The sequence below is a fragment of the Balaenoptera musculus genome, chromosome 11 (genome assembly GCF_009873245.2).
Source record: "Balaenoptera musculus isolate JJ_BM4_2016_0621 chromosome 11, mBalMus1.pri.v3, whole genome shotgun sequence".
Lineage (NCBI taxonomy): Eukaryota > Metazoa > Chordata > Mammalia > Artiodactyla > Balaenopteridae > Balaenoptera > Balaenoptera musculus.
The window spans coordinates 37869023-37879050 of record NC_045795.1 but is presented as its reverse complement, the minus strand read 5'-3'; the positions used below and the strand labels follow the sequence as shown (position 1 = coordinate 37879050).

The window sequence follows — 10028 nt, the reverse complement described above, 5'->3', positions numbered from 1 at the left end:
AGGGGGTCTGGTAATGTGCCCTCCCACCCCTACCCAGGCTCCTGTCTCAGCAGTAGAGGAGAAGGAGGCCTGTCTTCCCTGAGGTCAGCTGCATTAGAGGAAATAGACTGGGCATGTCTGGGCAGAGATTTCCAGACACTGAACAGCCCTAGATGTCAGTAATTGTAGCTGTTCCAAGCCTGGATTCTATTTCTTAGATTTCTGTTCAGATTAACACTCTGTTCTCTGCAATTTTTTAAAAGGAGAAACTGCAAATGTTTTAGGTGAAGGAAGGAAGCAAAGGTGGGGTGCAAGTGGGGCTAGGGGTGTGGAGCAGCGGGGCACCTCACTTGCTTTTGTATCTGTCAGAAGCACCGGTGGACGTTTCCAGAATTGTCTTTCATCAGTATACTGCCTCAGTATACTGCCTCGAAATGAGGGGTGCAGGGCATTTCCCTCATTCTAGAGCCACTGAAACAGAGAAGGCAACAAGCAGAGAGCTCTGGATGAGAGGCAAAAGGCCTATGTTCCAACCATCGCCATTTATTTGCTGTGTTATGAGTCAGGCCACTGAACTCTGAGCCTCGGTTTCCCAGCAGCGTATGTGGGCTGTGTGGGGACTACCCAGGAGCTAACTCACCCACCAAATCTTTCTCCCCTTCCTAGCCATCAAATCTGCTTCAATCACAGAGCTTTCTTCTGCTGAGGTGAGAGGGAGGTGGGTGTAGGGAGTGAGGAGGAGAGGGTGGGAAAGTTAGTTCAGTGTCCCATTTCCCCTGGAGACCAGGTTGGCCCTTTCTTAGCAGTGTGCCCAGTTCTCTCTTCCCTGGAGCATTTGACAAATAACTTCTCATCCCTTTAGTTCTGTGGGCCTCGGTTTCCTTATCTGCGAAATAAAGGGAATTGAATCCTTTCTGGCCTCCAAGAATGCTTCGTTGGGGTCTCTGGGTGCCTCAGGTAATGGGCAGAGGTGGTGCAGTGAGGGATCCATGGGAATAGAGGTGGTGTAGTGGGGCTTTTCTGGGAATTGCAAAGTGAGGTTTTTCGTTTTTTTTTAAAAAAATTATTTAAGGATTTTTATTTATTAATGACACTCCTCATGGTCTATTCAGCTGCTTTGGGTAAACCCTTGCCCAGAGTCAGTTGGTGGTGGGCCAGAGAGGGGGCTCCTCGGTCCTGTCCTAACAATGTCGACCCCTCCGGGGGGGCGGCAACTCACTCCCCACCTGAAAAAAACAGATTTGGGGCTCAGTTCGTGGGGAAATGTGTCATGTGTACAAACCCAGGCGCGGGTAGTGGGGAGGAGGGAAGCGCCCTCCTGCAGCACGCGAGGTTGGCCGCAGAGGTTTCCAGAGCGCTGTTGCGAGCGCAGGGGAGCGGCAGTTGTCCCCCCGAGGCCGGTCCCCGGCGCGCCGTGGGCGGAGCGGCCGGTCCCGCCTCCAGCCCTTTTATAAGGGGAGCGCAGGCGGCGCCAGCTTAGGTGTGAGCAGCTGCCCGAGTCGGTAGCTGGGCGACCAGGAGCTGGGCGACCAGGAGCTGGGCGCGGATCCACTGAGACAGCGAGACCCTCAGAGGAGGTGAGGGAGCCAGGGCAGGCAAGAGCGAATCCCGGGCTGCGGCTCTGAGCTGAGCCGAGCGTGTCCGCGTGTGTGTCCGCGCACCTCCGTGGGTGTATGTCCGCAGCGGCGTGTGTGTACTGTGTTCACAGGTGAATGGCGTGCGTGGGTCCGTGCTTGGGGCTCGGTTTTGCGCACACCGTAGTCTATATGTGCGCGTGGGACAGGGGCCGGGATGTGTCGGAGATTCCGGGAGGGGAGAGGGAGCACGAATACCAGAGATCTCCGCCACGCTCCCTCCGCTTGAAGCTCAGCTGGGGCGAGGGACGGCGTGGACCGGGCGGAGGGTGAGCCCGGGGTCCCAGGCTTGGTGCGCTCGCGGCGTGGGGATGAAGCCCTGTCCGCAGAGGGGTCCGGGAGGGGTGGGGAAAGCCGAGCCGAGCAGGTTCATCTGGGATCCGCTCCCGGGAGGCTCTCGGATCCAATCGGTGCCATCCCGGCCCAGAAGCGAGGTCTGGGTCCCCAACGCTGCCGTGTCCGCCAATAGGCTGGGCGCTGAGGTCAGCGCGGGCTGTGTCTCCGGCCTTTGGGAACGTGTCGGGACACGTCCCTTAAGGGCTAGCGAGGAGGTGACTCACGGTGACAAGAAGACCCCAGGGAACGGGGCCGGGTGAGGTCAGAACCCCGCCAGTGCTGGGAGACGGCGGCTCCCCCAGAAGTCCCCTTCCCTGCCTCTCCACGGTCTCTGTCCCCCCGTCAGCACAGTGACCTATTTGGCTGGCACAGAGTGTTCCCAGGAAAGCCGGGACACCGGGAGGTCCAGGACCGGGTGTCCGGTCCCCGCCCCGCGGCGCGCCCTCGAGGACCCGGAGCCGCGGCCCGGCGCTGAGTGGGCTTGCGCCAGCCAGTCAGTTAGGGAAGCGCAGAAACTGGACCTACCTCTCTCCCACCGCTGCCGGGAGAACCCCGGCCCAGCCTGCCCTTGGGTCGGACGGACGGATTCAGGGGCGGGGGCCGAGCCCTGCTCTGCGGGGCGGCGGGGCACACAGTCCCCGCCAAGGGAGGAAGGGGGTGAGGGGTCGTGTCTTTGAGGGATGGGGCTTCGGGGTGCGACGCCGCTCCGGACCTCCGTCGCCTGCATTCGGGGGCTCCGGGCGCCCCCAACCTAGTCCAGAATTCCCTCTCCGAGGGCGACACGGCTGAGCAGGAGGGCGAGTCGCCCTTCGGGCGCCGCCGCCCAGCGCGGACCACGGTGCGTCCGCCTTGTCTGCCTTGTCAGGGGCCCCCGGGGGACACGCGCCTTCCCCGTGGGGACAAGAATCTTGGAACTGGTTTGGTAATTTAGGGCGCCCAGGCAGCTCCCTCCTTCCTTCCCTTCCTCCACGTTGCGTTTCGGAGAGGACTTAAGAGCGGTTTTGTTTTCGTTGCTCCCGTCTATTTTTATTTTCCAGGGATCTGACTCATCCCCTGCTTTGGGCGTGGAGATAAGGTGGAGGGACCAGATCTCGGCGCGCCTGTGCTTGCGGTGTGTGTGTGTGTGCGCGCGCGCGCGTGTGTCACAAGAGGCGGCGCGAGAGCGCGCGGTTTCCCAACAGTGGCGGGGGTTTTGGAAGCCTAGCTGGCTCAGCGTGACGTGTTCGCGGCTCCCGATCCCCCTCCCGCTCCCCCTCCCCACCCGGGGGTGACGTGCAGCCGGAGTGGAAGCGAAGTTTTGGCGGGCTGGGAGCTCTGTGCAGGAAACTGACTCATCACAACTCCCTGCCGCTGTCCCAGGCTCTGCCCACGCACCTCCCACCCCGCGCGTGATTTCCTGTAGGCCAGCGCCCCCTTCTGGCCCCAGCGCTAATAGCAAACACGCCTTCCCGCGGAAGGAGGCTTCACCCGCCTTTGCTTCCCGCCGCTATTCCAGTGCTGATCTGAGGTCGCTCCCCCGCCTCTTAAAAGGAGTACCCTATTGGTTCAGCAGTGTTTATTGAGAGCTTACCATTTATTTGCGTATGAAAATATGGTTGAAGTCTAAGGCACGAAGGCCAACAAAGGAAGCTATTCTCAGTTACTTGTTTGTAAAACAAGGGTTTGTGTTTGTTTTCTCTGAGGTGGGAGTTATAATAATGGGCATGAGAGCAGATTTTGGTGGGGAGCCTATGAGAGCCGAAAGGGAAGGGGTGGCAGAAGTAGAGATGGTGCCTGCCTGGATTCTGGTCCCATCTTCAGCTCCTAGAAACTAGGGAATATCTAGCTCCCTGATAAAGCCCTAGGTGGGCTTCTCCATGTACCAATGAAGCACTGAGATCCATAGTGTCTATGCAGGACATTCTGTGTGTCCCCTCTTGGCTGGCACCCCAAGCATGTCCATCTGGAGAACTGTCAAACACTTGAATTTAATTGGTCTGGGGAAGGAGGGGCCTGTCAGTCTACATTTTGAAAAAGCTCAAGTGTCTCTGATGGGTCTCTCTGGTTAAGAAACCTCAAAATTAGAGAGGGAGTAGGGTTCAACACCAGAGCACAGAACCCAGGGCATTCAGGCCTGGGTTCAAATCCTGGCTGTGCCACTTGTGAGCTGTGTGACCTTGGAAAAGTTACTTAACTTCTCTGAGCCTTGGTTACCTCTTCGGTAAAAGAGCTAATGTACCCACTTTTTCAGAAAATTAATATTTGTAAACTTCTTAGAACAGGCCTTGGCACATAAAATATATAAATAAATCTCAATCCTTGCCCTGAAGAGAGCGAGCAAAGGTTATTTGTGGGCTTTGCCCACTGCACTATGTAACCCCTCTCTATGTGGCAGTGGCCCTTGATCCTTTTAACTGTGTGGTTTTGGGGCAAGTCTCATAACTCCTGCCCTTTTAACTTGATCTGAGGTCACCTAGTGCCTCCCCTCCCCTATCAGCTGAGACGTCGTGTTGTGAGCTCCACTCACTGTGAGAGGTGGAGTGGGAAGGGGTAGGTGTGGTGTGGGTTCAGGGCTTCCTGTCCTAGAAGGTCACTCAGCAGAGCTTTCACCCTCAGAGCCTGCAAAGCAGGACTTGTCCCCGGAAAACCCAGTCCCTGTCAAGGTCGTGCAGGAGCTCATCCTGGAGTCAGGCCAGAGCAGGGCAGGTAGGTGCCAGCACTCCCTCATGGGCAAACTCATCCTTAGTTTTCCCTCTCCTGAAGTGGGAGGAGAGGAACCAGGTAGACCGGTGCCTTTAATTTTCTTTGCCTGAAAAATGGGTTCCTTGGATGCAGGCAAAATGGGGCAGGGGCTTCCAGGTTGTCTAGACTTCAGGTCACCTGATGTGCCTGGCAGGATGTGGCTCAGCCTGGGAGAAGTCATCTCCCTGCCCTGCCCTGCCTAGCTCCTCCTCACCCCCAGGCTGCCTGCATGATGACATCCTTGGGAAAGGCCCTCAGCGCACAACACCTGTCAGCTGCTGTCTGAAGGAGGCAGTGGCCCAGGTGGAGTGATGGGGAGGAGCTCAGGCAGAACTAAAGGCAGAGAGAAATAATAATAATATTTTCCAAGCGCTTCTATATACTAGGTACTTCTCTAAGCACGTTATCTACATTAACTCAGTTAATCCTCACATATGTCCTCTGAGACATTCACTATTGCTGTCTCCATTTTATAGATGAGGAAAATAGAGCCCAGAGAAGTTAAGCCACTTGTCCAGGTTCACCCAGCAGAGCCTGGATTCCAACCCAGGTGGCCTGGTTCCAGAGCCCTCACTTTTAACCACCAAGATACAGCCTCCCCACTCTGTTCCATCTGCCTTGCCTGGAGGGACCCACTGATCAACTGCTTGAGCGTGCTTCTACAGCCCTGCTCTTTAGACTTGCATGCAGTCCCATTTTACAGATGAGGAAATTGAGGCCTAGAGACATTAAGTGACTTTTTAAAAGTTGAGATAGTAAGTGGCAGAGCTAGGAGTAGAACCCAGGTGTTTTTTTACCCCGAAGTCCAGGGTAGTTTTAAGTAGCTGAGCAGGATTACTCCACATGAGCATCTAGATGGAGGGTTTCAGGAGGCTCGAGGAGCTGTCCATTTATTTGGGAATTGACCTCCTGGCCAGGTCTGGGGTTAGGAAACTGCTGGACTCTGGCCATTCACACATGCTTGGGGCATTCACACCCATGAGGGACACCTCAGGGGGGAAAACAAATTGATTTTACCTGATAATACCTGGTGGTAAACAGGACCCTGATCCCTGCTATTGCAATAAACCTGCCTTTGTTGACATACATAAACTTGCCCTTCAGCTGCCCACTTCCCCAGTGACCTTGGGGTGCCAGGCTGGCTGAGCTCTGCCCCAGCCCTGTGTGTGTTGCTGGGGGGTTGGGAGAGCCTGTGGGAGGGAAGTGGGGGAAAATCAGCCGGAAGGGACCAGAGTGATCCTCTCACCTCACGTTCTAGTAAGAAGACCTCGCCTGAGGTTACAGAGTGAAGCACGGCCGGGTAAGGGAGGGTCCGATTTCTCCCGTGACCAGGGTCTTACTTGTGTTCCAGCTGCAGGCACCATGTCAGAGCCATGCAGGGATGCCCGTCAGATCCCGCGCAGCAGCAAGGCGTGCCGCCGCCTCTTTGGCCCGGTGGACAGCGAGCAGCTGCGCCAGGACTGCGACGCCCTGATGGCCAGCTGCGTGCAGGAGGCCCGAGAGCGATGGAACTTCGACTTTGTCACCGAGACACCACTGGAGGGTGACTTCGCCTGGGAGCGCATGAGGGGCCTTGGCCTGCCCAAGCTCTACCTGCCTGCAGGGCCCCGGGGGACCCGGGACGACCTGGGAGGGGGCAAGTGGCCGAGCACCTCATCTGCCCTGCTGCAGGGGACATCTCAGGAGGACCACGTGGACCTGTCGCTGTCCTGCACCCTCGTGCCTCGCTCCCCTGAGCGGCCTGAGGGGTCCCCGGGAGGGCCGGGCACCTCCCAGGGACGAAAACGGCGACAGACCAGCATGACAGGTGAGGACAAGTGCAGAGAAGGATACTGCAAGGGATCAAGACTCCCAGAATTCATGGTGCAAGGGCTGAACTATCTGGCCCAGCTTCCTCATACCTCAGAGGGGGAAACAGGCCCAGAGAGGGGAAGTGACCTGCCTGAGGTCACACAGCTAGCCTGCTGCCAAGACCAACCAGCTAACATTTATTTGGAACGTTGATTATATGCCAGGCCCTTTGCTAAGTTTCTAGATTTCTTTCAGTCCTTATAGCAATCCTATACCATAAGACATTCTTGCCATCCTTCTGTAGGCAAAGAAACAAGGCTCAGAGAGGTAGAATGATTTGCCTAAGGTCCCGCAATGAATTTGCAGTGGAGAGAAAGCTAATGAGAATTTCCTGGCTGTCCTATTCAAACTTAACTCCCCTTCCCCATCACACATACACACCTCCAACCCCCCTTCCCTGCCTATTTTTCTCTTTTTGGCACTTTTTAAACTATCAACAGCTACTTCCTTATCTTGATATTGTCCATCTCCCCAACTAGGATATTATCTCCACAAGAAAGGAATCTGTATCTCTGTTGTTCATTGCTGAATCCTCAGCACCTAGGATGGTGTCTGACACATAGCAGGTGCTTGAGGAAAACTGAATGAATGATGCTTACATTTGAATACTAAGTATGCCAGGCCTTCGACCAAAGTCTTTTTATTTTTTTTATTTTTTACTTTAAAATTTTATTATTATTACTGTTTTTTTTTTTTTTTTTTTTTTTGGCTGCACCATGCACGGCTTGCAGGATCTTAGTTCACTGACCAGGGATTGGACCTGGGACCTTGGAAGTGAAAGCATGGAGTCCTAACCACTGGACCGCCAGGGAATTCCCCATCAACCAAAGTCTTTTAGAGAGCATTTCATTTAATCCTCAGAGCACCATACCAGTGTTATCCTCATTTTATAGGTGAGGAAACTGAGGTTTGGAGAGATGCAGCCAAGAATCCCACAGCTAATTTGCAGCTGGGTCGGAACTAACAATAATGATAATGATGATAATAATAATAGCTAACTTTATATGGCCCAGGCATCGTGCAGAACACTTTTCATGGATTATCTAATGGAATCCCCAGAGCAGTGCTATCCGATAGAACTCTGTAAAGATGCAAATGTCCAGTGCCGCTGGCCACATATGGCCGCCAAGTACTTGACATCTGGCTAGTGTGACCGAGGAATTGAATTTTTCATTTTGTTTAATGTTAGTTAATTTAAATAACCACATAGGATTAGTGGCTACTGTATAGGGCAGCTTGGCTTAAAGCCGGCCCATGGGCGTAGGTCCTATTATTAATCACATCTGTGATGCATGGTGGGATGCTCTGGAAATGCTCCTCTGGGAGATGGGTCAGAAGTTGCCAGAGATCTTCCCTGTACTTGGCAGTGTGTCCCTCTGGCCCTGGGGAGGGGTTCTGGCCCCTCTGCAGTTTGCGTTGGATGGGTGGTTCTGCTGTGCCCTCTTCCTCCTGGCCTGGCTGACTGCTGTTCTCTCTCCTCAGATTTCTATCACTCTAAACGCCGGCTGATCAGCTCCAAGAGGAAGCCCTAACCCAGCCGCTGGAAGCTAGGTCCTCCTGGAAACAAGGGGGCCACTGCAGGCCTCTTCTACATCTTTTGCCTGATTCCTTCAGTTTGTGTGTCTTAATTATTATTTGTGTTTTAATTTAAACTCCTCCTCATGTATATACCCTGCTTGCCCCCTCCCTCCCCATACCCCCAGCCTCTGGCATTAGAATTATTTAAAAAAAAATTAGATAGCAGAAAAATAGGCTTATTAGAGTGCTAGGTATTTTTATTATGTGAACTATTATTTAAGCCCTCCTCATCCTTTGCTGTCCATTTCCTCTCTCCCTGAGGTACGGTGAGGCTGGCACAACCCTCACCCGCTGGCTGGTACTCTCTGGAGGTACCTGGCCCCTCCCCTCACCGTCTGATGGGTGTTACAAAATTCTGCCCCTTTCCCGCATTCTCAGACCTGAATTCCTTGTAATTTGAAAAGTAAACAGATAGCACTTTGAAGGGGACCCAACAGAGTGGGGGGCATCATCGAAACTTTGAGGTCCCCTCACTCCCCTCTAAGGTTGGGCAGGGTGACCTTGAAGTGGGCACAGCCTGGAACAAGGCTGGGGATTTGATACCCTCGTGGCCCTTGATAACCCCCTCGGTCCCGTGAAGGCGTGGGGAAGGTCGGGTCCCGTAGCAGACCACCCCACCTCCCCTCCACCCGCAGGGGAGCCGGCCTCAGTGTTTGGCTTCGCCTTCCCCTGCACTTTTCTAGGAGCCCCAGAGGCCCCTCTTTCCCAGCTGGGCTCTCAGTCCCTCTCTGCTCCTCTCCCTTCCTCCATGTCCTTTCCCTTTTGTACCTTCTCAGCCCTGGGTGGCAGCTCCGGGGTGCCTGTCCCCCCAACTCAGTGGACTGGAAGGGGAAGGGGCATGCTAGAAGTAGGGTTCCCCAGTTCTACCTCAGGCAGCTCAAGCAGTGACCACCCCCTCCTCTTAGCTCTTGGGATGGTGGTCCTGGATGGTCAGACAGGCCTCCTTGAATGGGGACCTCTCTATGTGAGGGGTATGTGGGTGAGGAGCAGGAGGGAGATTGTGACGCCAGCCCCTGGAACTCATCCAAGGACGTTTTCCATTTGCCCCACCCCTCCTCCATTTCATTGCACTTTGAATAGCAACTGAACAAGGAGTTAGGTGTTTTATGATGGCGGGAGTAGAGGCTATGGATAGGGCACACTAAGTGGGTGGATATGGGCCTGGGGAGCTGTGAGTTGTTGTCTTTCCTGGCACTGAACCACTTGGTGGCTCTGACCCCAGACACCTTCCAGCTCCTGTAACATCCTGGCCTGGACTGTTTTCTCCTGGCTCCCATATGTCCTGGTTCTTCTGTCTCCACCTAGACTGTAAACCTCTCAAGGGCAGGGAATAAGTCCTGTACTGCCCTGTGTCCTTCAAAGCCCTTCCCACAGTGCTGGGTATACAATAGGTGCTCAATAAATATTTCTGGTGACTTCACTTGTAATATTACTGTTGTCGTCAATACACCTTGTTATTTATAAGAACAAGTAGGTAGAGGTTTTTTGGATTGTTTTTATAATTAAAAAAATTAAGCACTTAAATTTTAAAAATGCAGAAAGCTTAGCAAATAGAAAGACCAAGACTATAAAACAAAAAGCAGACAACAATAACAAAACAAAATAATAAATCATCACACCTCTGCAGATTGCCACTGTCAATATTTTGGTTTCTTGTGTGTGTGGTTTTTTTAGTAAAGAATATATTGTTACTTATCAGGGAAATGCAAATTAAAACCACAATAAGATACACACCTACCAGAATGACTAAGATGAAAAAGACTGACAATGCCAAATGTTGGCAAGGATATGGAGCAACTGGAACTCTTATACCTTCTGATGGAAGTATAAACTATTTTAACTACTTTGGAAAACTCTTTGGCAATATCTCCTAAAGATGCCTCCCCTCATGCCTGCCCCATGACCAGGAATTCTATTCTTAGGTTTGTT

At 53.4% G+C, this 10028-nt stretch overlaps 1 protein-coding gene across 4 annotated transcripts; it reads left to right on the top strand.

Moving 5' to 3' along the window:
- The first annotated feature begins 1407 nt into the window (after positions 1-1407).
- Positions 1408-9519, top strand: CDKN1A (cyclin dependent kinase inhibitor 1A). 4 transcript variants are annotated; one of them, XM_036868581.1, is made up of 4 exons: positions 1466-1556; positions 2987-3060; positions 6022-6477; positions 8004-9519. In XM_036868581.1, exons 3-4 carry the CDS (start codon positions 6033-6035, stop codon positions 8051-8053), a joined length of 495 nt encoding a protein of 164 aa, XP_036724476.1. In that variant the 5' UTR covers positions 1466-1556; positions 2987-3060; positions 6022-6032; the 3' UTR covers positions 8054-9519. The 4 variants fall into 4 exon arrangements, with proteins under 4 accessions (XP_036724473.1, XP_036724477.1, XP_036724475.1 ...); XM_036868578.1 differs by lacking the exon at positions 2987-3060 and having other exon boundaries at positions 1408-1556; XM_036868582.1 differs by lacking the exon at positions 2987-3060 and having other exon boundaries at positions 1457-1574.
- The last annotated feature ends 509 nt before the right edge of the window (positions 9520-10028 follow it).

What these genes read in the sequence shown, in the direction of transcription:
- CDKN1A (XM_036868578.1), top strand. Translation starts at nt 6,033, where the DNA reads ATGTCAGAGCCATGCAGGGATGCCCGTCAGATCCCGCGCAGCAGCAAG. An exon ending in GCGACAGACCAGCATGACAG is followed by an intron (nt 6,478 to 8,003) that starts GTGAGGACAAGT and finishes CTCTCTCCTCAG; the next exon opens with ATTTCTATCACTCTAAACGC.